Source organism: Echiichthys vipera, assembly GCF_963691815.1.
Source record: "Echiichthys vipera genome assembly, chromosome: 11".
Taxonomy (NCBI): domain Eukaryota; kingdom Metazoa; phylum Chordata; class Actinopteri; order Perciformes; family Trachinidae; genus Echiichthys; species Echiichthys vipera.
In genome coordinates, this window is record NC_139836.1 from 15,746,605 (window position 1) to 15,763,290 (window position 16,686).

Below are 16,686 nucleotides of genomic sequence, written 5' to 3' on the forward strand. Positions count from 1 at the left end.
TTTATAATAATCTACAATATACATTTAATAATAATAGTATCTGACAGGTCTTATGTGTATTATTATTATTATTATTATTATTATTATTATTATTATTATTATTATTACATGATATATAGAACTGTTCAATGTTTTCATGTCCATCTCCTACGGTCCATCCCCAGGCAGCAATGTTTCATGTGCGTGAACTGCGCCTGTGCTACGCGCAGTTGAATGCTCGTAAACGCGCAGGTGGAGCAGCGCCCGCTGTCAGCGCCTCAGATTGAGCACAGTTAGTTAGCTCGATGGGTAGCATACAGCACTGTTCAGAGAGGTAACATGACCAGTCTGCTCTGTGTATCATTTTTGGCAGTGTTTCTCCTATAACGTTAGCCAGACTAGGAAGTGAAATATCCAGTGTAGTAGTGTTTTCTTTCTGAGACTCTCAGTGAAAAGACGACGAGAGGACTGAAACTGGAGCTAACGTTGGTTAGCTAATGTTAGCTTCCCAACGCAATAATGGTGAGTAGCGTTAGCTCGCCTCTGCGGCTAATGTTAGACCCGGGGACAACTGCTCGGTGGGTGGCTAATGTGACGCTAACTTTTACCGTCAGCTAACTGGCTATCCAGTGGGAGTATTTTTCGTTTGTCTGTTGTGTGTTTGTCGGATCGTTGTTGACCTTTTGTGGGCCCTTGGTTAAAACGTTGGTTTGGTGATATATTCCCACCTGTAGGTTCTGTAGAAAACCCTTAATAACGTTGCCGGGATTCTGCCCACAATCCAGGGACCTTTGCCACTTCACTCACTCTAGTAATAATAGCATCAACCATGTAGCTTTAAGTCGTAACTTTAACAGCTGTTCTTAAACTGGTCTGCATCACTTTGGGGTTTTAGCTGGTGGCGTACATGTTCCACCTTTTTATTTAAAGAAGAAACAATCAGCCAATCTATGTAAGGCCTTGGCATGTGTACTTTAAATGGCACTAGCTAACGTCATATGTTGTAATGTTCCTTTATCCTAAATGTGGTGGGTTGTTGATAGATTTGCCAGCCAGCTCGCATTGACAGGTCAGTGGGTTTATTATTGGCAGCGACATTTCACCTTTTCAAACATTCAACGCCTTTGTTTTATATTAAGATAATATTTATTTATCCCAAATAAATTTTTGTTCCAGATTGCACCAAAATTGCAAGAACAATAACATAAGACGATAACAATAACAAAAGAGCATCAAAAGGGTGAAGTATTAAAAAGTGTCTAAGGGGTGAAGTGCAAATTACATAACATGATGTAATAAAGATACATTGCAGATAATAATGATCATAATATCGGCCATGGTATTGAAATTTAAAATATTGTCCATATTAATAGCCTTTACATAAATGTGGTGTTGCACTTTTCGGACAATGTTCTAAGACCTGATAAACCAGTTACTCTCACGACCCCTAAACATAACATTGGAATTTCACAGGGTCACATATCTACAATGTCAACCCTAAGTGTAAACTTGCTCGTTTGCATAACTTTGCAGTACAGTTGCTCATGTAAACATCTGCAGACCTCTACATTAGAAGTTGTAGAACTGTCTGGCTATTGTACATGTTCAACAATGACTTTTACATCCCCCTTCCTTCCCATGCCATTATTGAACACTTGCAGTTTAGTCACAAAGTAGCCTGAACAAAAGCAGCTGTCATTGGTTTGATACGAATGAATAATTTAGCTCGGTATAATGTGTACTTGCTTGCTTGATTGATATGAATGAGTTGCTGAATTGTCTGTCAAACTAATAATTTGTGTCACTGTATGTAAAACAATGACAAAGTGGCTATTTCAAGGTCTTAGTATAGGGTATTAACACCTAACTTAAAACATAAATGGATCAGGGCCAGCCCATTTAATCATTCAACTACTGGTGTGCGTGTGCGTCCTCGTTTGTGCTCTGTGTTGAGCCCAGTTTAATTTTGTTTTTAACTGACAGCTTTAAAAGATCACTTCTTCCAGGAAGGGATGCATATTTAGATATCAACATAACTTGGTATTATTTGCTCTGTCAGCCAGGTCAAATTCATGGTGGCCATTTGTGTCTCATATTGGTTTTCAATGGCACAAACACAATGACCAATTGTCTCCCAATGGATAATTTATTCATCTCACACATGACTAATTTAGGGACCCGTCTGTATGATTGTTTTTGCCAGTTTTATTTTGCCCCCGCTACAGCTAGAAACAACTACAATGACGTTTTCTTTAATCAGGTCTAAATAAACCTGGAGCTAAAACCGTTTGCTTTAAATGACAAGGATGTTTGTGTTTATTTCTAACTCCACCACGTATATTGATATTGTATTTCAGGGCTATTTTTGCAATGTTACTTATAGTATTTTCGCTTACCCTGTCATACTAATGCTATAATTGTCAGGGCTGTTAATGTTAACCAATTAGGCCCAGAGGACATTATGCCTCCTTTACCAGTGTAGACCTCATTCCCTAGTAATAATAATTCCCCATAAAAGTTGACCAACTCCCAGGTTTTGCATATTCTTAAACTTGCTCATGTGACAGTATGACCTCTGTTGATTTTTCTTTTAGTTTTTGGCTTCTGATTTTTTAAGACGATGAGGCATGGCCTTGGCTTTGTGAAACGTATATTTTAACCAAATGAAGAAAGTTTTGCAAAAATCTATTTGCTTTAGCTCAGATTCTTGAAGAGTTCTGGAGCTGAAATGACTCATTTGATTACTTTAACTTGTAGGCCTACAGGTGTATCCCAGATGATGTAAGGCACATCTGCCTGTAGAGACCAACATGACTGAAGTTCAGGCCACAGTGGAGTTTTCTGTGGAGCTCCACAAGTTCTACAATGTGGACCTGTTCCAACGAGGGTGAGTGTCGTCTCAGTGACTTTACATGCCTAATGTTGTACTCCTTTTTGTTGTTTCCAGCAAGTGGCAATGCATAAATGCTTTAACAAAGGCAATGTATTTTTTCTGAGCATATATTATAGACACAATTACCTTGATAATTAAAAGGTCAGCTGTGATGGTATGCTTTGAAGAGACTTGGAACAGGCTTTGGTTTGCAGCTTGTGGTAGGAGGCGTCCAGGATGCTGTTACAGAAAAAAAAAAATCACTGAACACATACCAACAGTTACACACAATTTGCTTCCCTGGTGTTTCATCTATGCAGCCTTGGGTTGAAAATGTAATAGAGATCTAGTTTTTTTTATAGCTTTGATACATTTGATACTATAAAATGTAGGTATTGCTTTGGAACACATGGTATTGATGCAGCGATACTTTTGACAACATTTTATACTGTACACTATATTTGTTCAAATAAAACATGAATTAAGGCTGTATATAGCGACAATAACAACAGAAACAGAATTTTCATGTTCATGGAAAACTGAGGAAAAATTGCATTGTTTAAACTGCACGGCTCTAACAGTGGTGTTCTTTAAAATCGGGAGATTCTTCCTTACAGCAGCATTGTAATGATACTCCGTTTTGCTGAGTTCGCTCTATGCTCCTGGCTCATCAGTGCTTTAAGAGCTCAGGTTTACTACTTGAGTGACTGCAAAAGAAAGTGGTCATTATTTATTCATGAAAGGTGTAGTGTCATTTTACACGTAGAGGCACTTGTGGTTAACCTGTGCAGTTTGTTCCCCTTCCACTGAGCCTCTGATGATTTTCCAGATCTAATACAAAATGTGTTTTTTCAGGTTCTACCAGATTCGTGCCGGTCTGAAGGTACCACCCCGGGTCCCACACAAAGTTGAGACCAGTCTGCTTCACCCGGGAGGTAGGGGCAGCCCTTTACCCTCACTTCTCCTAATAAAGCATAAAGTAATATTTTGGTAACTAACATTATACATAAAGCAACACACTGTTGCTTTGTTATCAGAGGGTTGATTGTTTCCTTGTAAAATTCAGGTATATGCATGTCTACATAAATTTCATTTAAGCTCAGATATTAGTGCTGTTGTTGCTGGTAGAGCACTGGCTTATTTCACAGGCCACTCCTTGTTCTCAGTGTTTCTCTAAGGCTTAGTGTGTATGCTACACCCCCTTGCTAATAGACCTGAACTGCACATTTCACATAAAGCACTCAGTTCTTTGTTTTTGTAAACAGGATAATCAAGAGAGTGTATAATTCCAATGCTTACATGTTTTATTTTCCATTTGTATGACTTTGAAAACCTTGCTTGATAGACTAGATGGGGAAACAGCACTTCACCACACTATCGTCTTCAATGCAGACCTAATTAGATATACCTTGTCAGATAATTCCTGACACAAGTTAAATGAACATAATTACCTGTAGACTGGCTCATTTCTAATTTTTATCTATACTTGGATTGACAAAATCCATCAAGATTTCTCTCCATCTTTGAACTGTCAGCCATGTGTTAAAACACCTGGCATACTTAATGGTTTTGTGCCTGGTCGCAGCACCAGATCATGTGTTTCTAAAGTGTATTCAAAATGATTTTAGTGCAGACATAGTGGTTATAACTGCTCAATTGTTATTTTTCATAAACGCAGTTAATCCTAGTGGCTTCTGTCCAGGCTCTGATCTGGCGTTTCCTGCTTCAGTCCAAGATGATGTCATCTGCAGCAAAACCTTCCAGATCCTTTACAAAAATGAAGAGGTTGTGGTCAACGATGTCCTCCTCTTCAAAGTGATGATGCTGCTGGATGAGAAGAAGGTAAGTTTAAAAAAGAGAGGTGGTTTTTGCCCTTGGTCCCAATCCAAAACATGTACTATTATATCCCATGTTGTGTTATATTTTTATACATGATGCGACTTATCTCTGTTCTTGTGGCGTAAAGAAGACATACATTAAAAGCCAATCCAATTTACATGAGTTTGATAACTGAATGTAGCCTACAGTATATTATTTTTTTCTGCAATGACTTTCTATAGTGTTTGTCTATTGTGTCCCATAGTGTTTTATATAAAATAAATCAAGAAAAGAGGCAATCATTCTTTACCACCCATTTGAACACAAACTGGAATCTCAGATGCTTTCTTTCACTAAAAGCAGTAAATTAGAAGCATGCGGCACCTGAAAAATGTTACTGGATTTTTTTTTTTTATCAACCGAATACAGCGTAGCTATCAGGATGAATGTCTTCAAAGAAATTGCTTCTACTTATTTGTTTGTGTGGCTCCACAGTTTACTCTCATGGGAAGCTTTGTTTAAGGAATGATGAGGTTCAACTGTTCTTCCAGGGAGTGTTTTTAACATCTGCTGTGCCTCAAACTGACAGATTACAACCACCAAAGGTTTTAAAATGTGTCAGGCTTATTAGTGCTGATTCCATCAAATAAAACCAATCTTGCAGATGTACTTGGGACATCACTTGCGTTAGCACACTAGCTCTAATTTCTGTTTTTCAATATTCTTCAGGTGGAAGAGTCCCTCAATGACATGGATTTCCAGCTCTTCTTGGATTTATATTTCACAGACGGGGATTACACGTAGGGGTTGCAACATTTTAACATCATGTACTTATGTCAGTGTTTTTGAATTTGCTTATCTTGTGTATATGTGGCTCTAATATGGGCCTCTGTATCTACCTTATTTGATTTCCACAGGCCGGATGATCCAAGCTCTCTACAGAATATCAGTGGCCGCACACTTCGTTTGCACTTTAGCCTTCAGCGAGGCATCCACCAACACGTCAATGTCATGTTTGACTACTTCCACCTGTCTGTCATCTCTGTAGCCATCCATGCCTCCCTAGTGGCACTACATCAACCCCTTATCAGGTACCTATAGTAACCCGATGAGTTACTATATATTGGACGCTCACTGAATAAAGTTATACTTTCATGCTGCAAGTGTTGCAGCTCTTTCATAAACCTTCATGTTATTTACTATTGTTGTTTGCAGTAAATTCCTTTATGAACCTTTTTACATTCTCCACACATTGTATTTAACATTACAGTTGAAGAGAATAACATAACTGTTGAATTTAACTTGATATCCATGACCAACAGTGAATGGGAAATGGAAGAAACCTCATGCGAAGTGTTCCATTAAGTTATTGTGGGGATTAGCTGAGTTTGATTTCACACTGTTGTTTTACACAGTTTGCCTCGACCAGTCAAATCCACATGGCTTAATCGTAACGCTCCACCACAGAGCAAAGACTCAGTCATCCCACCTCTGGAGAATGTGGTGTTCGGCAGCAGCTATGTCAAGCAAGTATCACCAGATGTAAGTGGAGCTCCTTTTTTAAAGCAAGGACAATGTCTGTTAATCTTTTTTTTTAGTAGATGCTACTTAACCCCAGAGCTGTCATGAAAGTCTGAAAGATTCCACCGTTGTATCATATAATCAGGTTTTGCTGTATTACAAAGGGCTAAATTAAGCACGTGATAAAAAAAAAAGTTGTCATAAACCTAATAATACTCCAGATATGCTGTGAAACTTGGGTTGTTTTCCTTTTTATGATGGAGACATAAACCTGAAAGGATAAAAACAACCCTGCATGTATTGTTTAAGCAAGGCTTCCCGACAGTGAAACAGGCTTTGATGATCACATAGACATGGCTTTGCACTTGGCTTTGACAGTTCTTTGCCTCAGGTAGAATAGTGTCTTACATTCGTTGCATTTGAAGCATGTGGAGATGTGTCAGACTGCTGACAGATAGGGCAGACAAGAGGAAGCTAATCAGACCACTGTCACATTTGGCCAGGAGTAATTGGCCTCTCCTGACAGAGAAGGGTGGCTAGCTAAAGCTGCCCCTGAGATGTGGTAGTGTGAATGTACCAAAGTCATCCAGACAGAACAGAGGCAATGCCCCATATCATTTGTTGATGCCGCACTAATGGACAGCTTGGGATAGCAACACATCGACCACTTTGTTTCACTACAGGTATCCGTGCAGAAGCAGCTGTGAAGCATTGTCTCGTAGAACTGGCACACAAAATGAATGTTAATCAGGTTAATCTGTTTTTATTCATAGAGCTTTAGTGATTACAGTAGTACCATTTTTTTGGTTTCACTATTTTCTTCTCAGTGTTGAATTCATCATCAGGAATCATGTTTTTAACAGTCATTTAACTGATGCACTACTGTTTTTCACTAAATCCTGTTTTTGACCAAGGACTGTGTAGCTATACACAGAATACATTCTATTTTTTAAATTGCTTTATCTTCTCCCCTGGCAGTGGCTACGGTCCAAATGTTTACAATTGCTCAGAATGTTCAGAACAGCATTAATATTGTTTACATAATTTAATCATCTGTATCTTCTTCTCTGTGTCCCTTGTGTTCCATCAGGGCAGGACATTCCTGGTGTCCGACCACTGTCTGCAGCATTCCTTCAGTCTGCACCATAACCTCTGCTCCAATCTCCTACTAGCCTACAAGGGCCTCTTTGATTACTTCACCTCTATAACCAAGGACCTGCCCTCCTCCCATCGTATGGAACTAGGTATACTGCACTGTGGCTTCACATTTACTCATGTCAGAGTGCGGGCTTAAAATGGGTTGTAAAGAAACCCTGAATCCCAAACTTATTACAATGTGTCTCTGCACACTCTTTATTATTATTTAATGTAAGCAGTGAGAATCAGCATGTATTCTCAAGGTTATACATTACAATATCTTCTGTTACATTTTTTATTTTGATTTGGATGGATTTTCATTGTTTTGTCTTTTCAGCATCCGTGTTTGTTGTATATGGCAAGTTTGTTGAGTTCTCATGTCATTTCACCTGCTCCCTACACGTTGACATATTCTACCCTTTAAACGGACTATACAAGTAGCAACCGACTATGTTAATTGAGGAATCTAACTGTTAACTCATCCTAGTTCACTATACTTACAAAAACATACTTGCACTCATTAGAATGGTCTGTTAACCAGTAGACTGAAGCCCACACAACTCATCATTGTAACTATAGCTCACCAAATCTAACCCACACAAGTGGACAGATATTAACCCATCCCAGAGGACCAAATAATAAAAAGGTTATTATGCAATCTTACTAGCCAAGCCCAGCATGCAAGTCCTATATGAGAGAGTACTCAGAAGACCCTATCCCCGAAGTCAAAGGCACGTCTACATAGGTATGTCCTGACCCTTACTGTACCTCAAATCAGCCTGCCTTTCTTTCTTTTTTCCTCTTGATTCCAGTTTCCTTCTTGTAGAAAACACCATGTCCTCTCTATGTTCAGCTTTCCAGAGACATGTTGCCATGTCATTTTTTTCACTACTTTATATAGACTCAATCTTTCTTTCCATCTTTATAGTAAGACATTGGTGAAAGAGTCTCATAACACAGTGGTTCTATAGAATTTGTAATCTCTGGTCATGTCATATAAAAAGTACCAGTGCTCTCTAACATCACTTCTGTATTCTGCCTGTATTATAGGCTCTTTTAAACACCTTCTGTATGAATAATTTAATAGATAAATTCTAAAAGTGAATCTTAGTAATGCTGTTCCTCTGCCTCCTCAGAACAACTCGATTTAGAGGCCCGTCTAGCCGAGTTATGTGAACAAGTCAAGGTAAGACCGGTCTCTGATATTTGTTCTTTAGTAGCCAATCATGCAACACATAAATAGGAAGCAACACGCCTGGTGCTTAGTTTATGGGGCAGGAGGGCTTAACCGGAAATATGGCAGAAGGCCATTAAGATGCTGTTGGAAAAGTTAAAAAAATCTTTCATTGGAACAGGGTGTCTCAATAAGTGGAGGGCTTGAGTATGAAGTGCTCTCATGTTGCATTTTTTATAAATAATAAAAGTAGTACTAAGATTGGGTGCCCAGCAGCTCACCCTATATACAGAGGCTCAAAGTCCTCACTGCAGGTGTATCACCAAATGATAGAGAGAAGGCCCAACTAGAGTCTGTGGTGAGAATCCTTTATAGATGCCAGGTGGCGACTCAAGGTGTGTCAGTAATTTATGAAGAAATTCCACTGAATCCTCTGTACTGTTAGAGAGTTTGTGAATTTGTGAGCAGACTGACAAACATTCAGATGGTAAAATGGAGTCTCTGAAACATGTCATAATTGTGAAGGTGAGATAACCAATCTTTCATGATTGGGTCCTTGAGCCCTGATAGGTCGTCCCACTGAAGATTAGGAGTAATAGAGAATGTTTTGCAGAGCTGTTGATATGAATTTCTGTAGATGGTGGTGGTACATTTAACAGGTCAAGTGCCTCTTGTATGTTTCATTGTATAGCACTTTGTTTCTAAATATAATAGGTTAGACAGAAACAGGAATGGAAATATATTAACTTGCATTCATTTTGGAGATTTCATATGCAGCTTTGTGCGGTTATAAAAAAACAGGTTTTAATGATGTATAGAGCTGGTCTTTATGTTGACGTTAAGGAAATATGTTCACTTGAGCCCTCTGTCGGATGCTTGTGTCTCTATGCTTTTAGCAAAAAGCAGAGTCCCCTGACGAGCTGGCAGAACTGGTAAATATGAACCTGGCTCAGCTCTGCTCTCTGCTCATGGCACTCTGGGGACAATTCCTAGAGGTTGTGTCCCTGCAGGAGCATGTCGCTGCCCTACTTGCTATGGAGCACCATACACTAAGAGTGAGTCACAAGTTCTTAAATCATCTACATCGTTTCAAACTATACTCAAATGTCTGTGCAAGACTTAATCCTGCTCTCTGAAATGTGGTGTTATTACAGGTAAGGCGCTTTGCTGAGGCTTTCTTTTGTCTCGAACATCCAAGACAGTCTGCTCTAGCGTATCAGGAACTACAGTAAGTTACAGTGGCATGTTCGTCTTGATTGTGAAATATAGTGTTGCTGTGTCTGTCAGTAACTGCTTGTCTGAAATACTATAGCCAAAAGTATGGAAATGTCTTTTTTTTTTCTCTGTCTGACTCTTACTGTCTCCTTTCCTCCCTCCCCCTCTACATCAGTGCTCACAGTCACCAGCAGATGACTAATGCTATCAAAAGCTCCAGCTACTTCCTTTCTTTGCCTCCACTTCCAGTGGAATGTGCAGACCTGGATGGTGATGTAAGCTCCCTGCCAATCATCTTTGAGGATAGATACCTGGATTCTATCACTGAAGGTCAGTGAAACATCATTACCACTCAACTAGATTGACAGTCAGGCACTGCATTTAAAAAAACAAACAAATATATTGGTTAATATATAAGAATTGTTTTTTTTCTGTTGCCTTTTCTTATGTTCAACTTGGCTTGATTCTGAAGACCGCGATGGACCCTGGCTGGGCATGCACAATACAAGGACGGGCTCAGTGTCCAGTAAAACAGACAAGCCCAACTCCAAGGAGTGTAGTGCAGCCAGCCCCATACCTGAGCCTCGATGTGCCCCCATGGATAACACCTGGCCAGACAGCTATGATCTACCGCCTAAGTCCAAAGGCAAGTCAGTCAAACTGAAGAAAAATTCAAAGACTGAGAACTCTAAGAAGCTAATTAGACAGGGCTCCAAGGACTCTGTAGTGTTGGTGGGCTATAAGAACCTCAAAGCTCCTTATGGTGATGCAAAGCACAAGGAAGGAGAAGCTCCACCAAACCAAGAAGAGGAACGAGATACTTTGCAGAGGGACTTGAGTAGTTATTTAAGGACTATTGCAAATTCAGTTTTTGACTCTGAAGCCACATCAGCACATTGTGGTAATAGTGCTGTTGATTCTGTTGCAGATACCAATATAACTACTGCTGCTTTTCAAAAAGGTTTTTTCAAAAAACCTACAAACTTGGACTCACAGAATAATCCTCAGGCGGGTACTGGGGTTATTGCTACATGCAACCAACCACTTTACAAAGATGAGCAAGTTGAGCACATTGGCCAAAAGCTGCCACAGTGGTCTGCTGGGCTGAAGCAAATTGAGGTAAAGCCAAGTAACAAGGATCCATACCAAGGGGACAAAGTAACAGTTCTTCTACCTGAGATCACTCAGACAGACCTCTGTGAGTCCAAACAGTCTGTGGTGGACTCTGTGTTTGAAAGGCCAGGTAGAGAGGCATCTCTGCAGTCCTGTCTGGTCTCTGTACAGGTGAAGAGTGATTCTATCAGGCTGCCAGATGTTGGAGCCCCCAGTGCCTCGTCTCGCCTCTCAGACTCAGGCATTGAAAGTGAGCCCAGCTCCTTCGACACTCAGCTTGTTCCAGGACTTCAGACTCGTGCAGGACTAGGCGTCGCTGACTGGAGTGTTACTGCCCCACAGACCGAGAGACCCCTCCTGAGTACTGCACCACGGCCTTCTCTGCAAAGCACAGTGCAAAAACCCAGTGGGCTTGCAGAAATTCTTAACCCAGAAAGTACCAGTGCTGTCAGTGGAGTCCAGTCCTCTCTCACTTCCATCAACTCCTTGCCTTCAGATGATGAGGGCGAAGGTTCCTCGAGGGGCTCTAGTGGAGCTGAAGTCCAAGGCAGAAAGTCCAGTGTGTTGGTGCAGGAGCAGAGTGTAGTCTTCTCTGGGCATATCACTGACAGACCTGTCATTAACGTGTCCTGCACCCCTGACTTTGTTGCAGGTGATTCCCAACTTAGAAAACCCTCCCTTGACTTGGAAGCAGAATCCAAATTAATAGGTATTACTGAACTCGGACTAGAGGGAGCAGGTGGTTCTGGGGCTGTTAAAGAATCCCGTAGCGAACCCCATACCGCCTGCCCCTCCAGTAACTCTGCCACCAGTAGCACCGACCTGGTAAAGCGTGGGATGGTGGAGAACTACTTTGGCTCGTGCTCAAGCGCAGATGTGTCCGAGATCAGCCCCGTGGAAACATCTGCTATCACACTCGGTATCCAGGCAGGACCACAGGTCGAGGATGATGAGGACGAGCCCGAGCATGAGATGATCGAGAACGGTTACTACGAGGAAGGTGATGGCTACGCTTTTGTTAATGGTGTTGCGGATGATGAGCAAAGCGGGGTTGGGGATGCAGCCGCTTCAGAGACATGTCTTCTGTTTGAACAGCTTGGCATCGGCTACCCCCACGAAGCAAAAGATTTATCAAAAGCTCCCATCTGCTCCAACCTAGCTTCCGGCAGTGTTGGGTATAGCTTGGGAAGACCTCCCTGTCCCTCCACCTCCTTTTCTTCTAGCCTGCGGTGGTATGAATGTGTACCCACACCACAGATGAAAGCGTGAGTCATCTTGCACAATTTTTCTCATATCCCACAATGTTGTACTTTAAGCAGACATTTGTCTTATCTCCCACATTAAAGTTGAATCTACTATTTAATTCAAATTATGCAGGTTCATTAAGGCCAAGGAAGAAATGAAACAGCTTAGGCTGCCTGGCTTCCTGTATAGTGAAGTAACCGAGCTGGCATCTACTGTGCCCTACTTCAGCTTGGAGGAAGATGAAAGCTGTGAAGAAGGCATCCATCTTATAGTCTGCGTCCACGGCCTAGATGGTAAAAAAAACCTTCTCTACCAGAGTAAATTGGTTTCCTTTAGAGTATTTTTTTCTTACTCCAAAAACACATTGATGTTTCACAGGAAACAGTGCAGACCTGAGACTGGTGAAGACTTATCTGGAGCTTGGACTGCCTGGTGCTCGTATAGACTTCCTAATGTCAGAGAGGAACCAGGTGAGTGGATAAGCACACAGACACTACTGCCATTAGCAATAATGAGCTGTGAACTCTAAATGGATCAAAGACACCCCAAGCATTGTCTTTTCTTTTCATTCAATGCTCTCTCGTCCACAGAATGATACTTTTGCTGACTTTGAATCAATGACAGACCGATTGCTGGATGAAATAGTCCAGTACATTCAGATATACAACCTCACAGTGTCAAAGATAAGGTAAAATGTTCCCTTCTACCCAAATGTGATGTATGTATATTTTTTTTAAAAAAAGGATATGTTGGTGGTTCATTAAGTAGCTGCATGATGCAGTCGGCCTTCCACTTGTGTGTAGTCACTCGTTACCTTAGCAGCCAGTTTCATTTTCCCATGTCTTTAAGGCCGGCTTTATCACTTGGATTATGTCGAAACATCCTGTTATTTAAATGTTATATCGCAGTCTTAAAGTGTGACAAATGTACATATAAATGTTGTTTGGTGTCATTATAGTCACTAAGTATTCCTTATTTGCAGCTTTGTGGGTCATTCCTTGGGGAACCTCATCGTTCGCTCTGTGCTAACTCGGCCTAGGTTTAAATGCTACCTGAGCAGGCTGCACACTTTCCTCTCCCTCTCTGGACCTCACCTGGGCACATTGTACAACAGCTCTGCTCTGGTCAACACAGGTGCGTTTCAAAACATTTAGCTGCTGCTGGGTGATGGCACATCTAATCATTTTCAGATGTTTCACTAAAACCTAATCGCTTCTCTCGCTCTCTTTCTCTCTCTCTCTCTGTCTACTCGTCATTGTGGTGAAGCCAAGAACGTTCCCATTATCATAATTTGTTGGTAGAGAAAGAAGTAAAGCAGTTCAGAACGTGGTTTCCAAATGTAACTGGCAAACTGCACACGAAACACGTTGATAAACTATTATAAACAGTATACATGACATATACTATATAAATGATCTGATACTGCTGCCCCTCTTCCTGCTGTTCTCCTAGAGTTTCAATTCCCCCTATTTTTACATGAGGATATAGATCAAAACCTGCCCATCCACTATATTTATTAGAAATAGCCTGGTGTCACTGCTGTATGTGCAGTTAGATTAGAAAACCGCAAAGGAGCAAAATTGCTGTTCCTAGTTAAAACAGCCAGGGGGCGGCTTGCCCTTCCCTGGATATATTGTGGTGCTTTGCTGCGCTTACACCCAAATTCAAAAACCTGCCATAAGCCAGTTTCGTTTACTAATTACGCCTCCTCCAAAACATGCCAACTTCGACCCCTAACCTTGAACAGCCAAGCGACAAAGATCAATGTCATCACGTTTCAGGCACAGTCTCGTACTCTGACCCAACCTGTCCACTAACCATATTTGGAAGTTCAACTTCTTTCATGTTTGTCCTCCACATACATGCTGCTGCTGGATATACTTGGTGAAGCCGCTTAAATAAGTGTTAACTATTTCTTTCTACTCCTAGGCTTGTGGTTCATGCAGAAGTGGAAAAAGTCAGGGTCTCTCCTACAGCTGACATGCCGTGATAACTCAGATCCTCGCCAAACTTTCCTCTACAAGCTCAGCAAGAAATCTGGTTAGTTTTGTTTCTTTTTTTTTTCTTTGAATATAAGGAATATGAAATTGTAGCAATAACTTTTCAATTGATCTGCTTTTGAAGGTCTGCAGTTTTTCAAGAATGTGGTGCTGGTGGGGTCACTGCAGGATCGCTATGTCCCCTATCATTCTGCTCGAATAGAAATGTGCAAAACTGCATTAAAGGACAAACAATCAGGTGAGTTTGGATTGATTAAATTTCTACACACTAATTGGTATACCATCATACAATTCCATACATAGGGGCTTAAAGGTCTAAAGAACATCAAATGGACCAAACCTTGCCCTGCTCAGCCTGTTTCACTTTTGTCCATACCAGGTCCTGTGTATGCTGAGATGATTGAGAACCTGCTGCTGCCAGTACTTCAGAATAAAGACTGTAATCTAGTGCGATATGATGTCATTCATGCCCTGCCCAACACAGCCAATTCCCTCATCGGCCGGGCCGCTCACATTGCCGTCCTTGATTCTGAGATCTTCCTGGAGAAGTTCTTCCTTGTTGCAGGCCTCAAGTTCTTTCAGTAGAACTGTGGCAGAATCAACCACGAGTAATGTGGAGCTAATACCTCAAAGCATCTGAACCTTATTCTGGTTATGGTATCTGAATTATCTCCTTGGTTGTTTTTGTTTTTTAAATACATACAGTGTAATCACTTTTCAAAGTCCTATGAGCAAAATCACATTTTCTTTCAGTTCATGTTTATATTGTAATCACAGTGGATACGGACATTTTTATTTTTCTACTGCCATCTTCGTGTGTGTGTGTGTGTGTGTGTGTGTGTGTGTGTGTGTGTGTGTGTGTGTGTGTGTGTGTGTGTGTGTGTGTGTGTGTGTGTGTGTGTGTGTGTGTGTGTGTGTGTGTGTGTGTGTGTGTGTGTGTGTGTGTGTGTGTGTGTGTGTGTGTGTGTGTGTGTGTGTGTGTGTGTGTGTGTGTGTGTGTGTGTGTGTTATTTATGTTATGTTTTTACTCTTTAATTATTTTTCTTCAAGTTATTCAATTGATATTAGATGCTGAACTGGAAATGTAGCTGCTACAAAAATGAAATGGCTGTTTTGGTGAGCTGGCCCAAGTCACGTCTGCACATATTGTCCTCACCATTGCAAATGTTTCCCACCAATTTTAAGAGACACTGCATTGATTTGCACCACAACTACATTTTACAAGCTTTTGTACTGAAAATGGTCATTTGTAAAAGTTACTTTTTTATCAACAATTTTCCATCATTTTTAATGGCAAAGACTGCATTTGAAATAGGATTGTTGCTCAGACTTCGTAGCCTTGGCTTTGGTATAAACGCTTTATGCTGTCCCTTGCCATTGCAGCATTCTGCACAACATTTACCCAAACTGGTGTTGGGAGTATAAAGCTTTGCCTACAACATGACAACATTTTATTACAGGGGTTTTAAGAAATGATCATGATTCATCAAAAGCACATGTTGGTATTATGAACTTGTCTTATTGAAAGTATTCAGTTGGTATAATTTGATGATTATGTGTTTAAACTGGAAAGTGTTGCTTGGAAATAAAAAAAATGTTTATATATCATCATAATCTACCATTAAATATGCGTACTATAAAGTTGGTTATGACTTCTTTCTTTCTTATGTGTCACTCCTGATCTCAGAGGGCTTGGTTCTAGGAAATAGTTGTGAAATGGTTTCATATCATCTTGTAATGCAGTCTTAGCCAACATGATTTAAAAGTGTTCCTGCAGTTTATATAGAGGAAAAATAATATTTAAATGAGCTTACTAATGTTAGCCTCTGTTGTTGGAATGCATTTCAAGGTCTATTAAGTCTAGTTTTGATTTACAGCCCTTGGGCTTGGTTCATTAATATTGAACAAATGTAGCAGTAATGGTAATACTCTAGTTTCTAAAGTTCTTTCAAAGTTTGTATTGTTATGGTGGTGCCATGTCTTTAAATAGAACACTCCCTTTATTATTTTAGATGTCTTTATTTCAATTGACCAAATGGCCCTGCAGATGGCAGTGTCGTCACAGTAATGTGTTAAAGTCCTACGATACATTTAGAAATTTGTGTGTAGTTTCTTAGAACCTGGTTAAGTGATTATAAAGAGGTCATACTATTTTAACTTGAGGTACCATGATTATCAATGATCCAATACCTAAAGTGTATGCATGTATTATGCATGTGTGATCTGCGGAATGTTGCATTGTAATTCCCCCTGAGGTACTTTATATTTTATAGTATTTATTGAAATATTAAACCTACATAAATACAGTAAAGACTACTTCATTTCCAGATCTGACAGTATTCATCGCTAACATGAGTCCTAGGGTCTCACCCATAGGTCTCAACCGATCAACACTTTGCTTGGCACCCCGTGTTTTACGAACGCAAAACATGGGGGTGGAGGCATGTCTGGTCTGTACTGTTTTAAATATATATTTATATTCCCTATATGAATAAATAAGGGTCCTCATTTTAGGTAACATACACACGATTAAAACTAAAATGATTAATTAATAGATCTCGAAAATGGTACGAACATATCCAACAAGGAGTCAATCAGACAGAGTACCCCTC

At 40.4% G+C, this 16,686-nt stretch overlaps 1 protein-coding gene across 3 annotated transcripts; it reads left to right on the plus strand.

Annotated features, from left to right (window-relative positions):
• Positions 1 to 272: 272 nt before the first annotated feature.
• Positions 273 to 14,936, plus strand: fam135a (family with sequence similarity 135 member A). 3 transcript variants are annotated; one of them, XM_083922358.1, is made up of 21 exons: positions 273 to 501; positions 2,737 to 2,866; positions 3,707 to 3,786; positions 4,530 to 4,693; positions 5,399 to 5,469; positions 5,587 to 5,760; positions 6,085 to 6,211; positions 7,281 to 7,434; positions 7,995 to 8,072; positions 8,464 to 8,513; positions 9,398 to 9,556; positions 9,656 to 9,729; positions 9,892 to 10,046; positions 10,189 to 12,094; positions 12,207 to 12,367; positions 12,453 to 12,544; positions 12,665 to 12,762; positions 13,057 to 13,208; positions 14,004 to 14,114; positions 14,199 to 14,312; positions 14,454 to 14,936. In XM_083922358.1, exons 2-21 carry the CDS (start codon positions 2,790 to 2,792, stop codon positions 14,657 to 14,659), a joined length of 4,203 nt encoding a protein of 1,400 aa, XP_083778484.1. In that variant the 5' UTR covers positions 273 to 501; positions 2,737 to 2,789; the 3' UTR covers positions 14,660 to 14,936. The 3 variants fall into 3 exon arrangements, with proteins under 3 accessions (XP_083778484.1, XP_083778485.1, XP_083778486.1); XM_083922359.1 differs by having other exon boundaries at positions 4,554 to 4,693; XM_083922360.1 differs by lacking the exon at positions 7,995 to 8,072.
• The last annotated feature ends 1,750 nt before the right edge of the window (positions 14,937 to 16,686 follow it).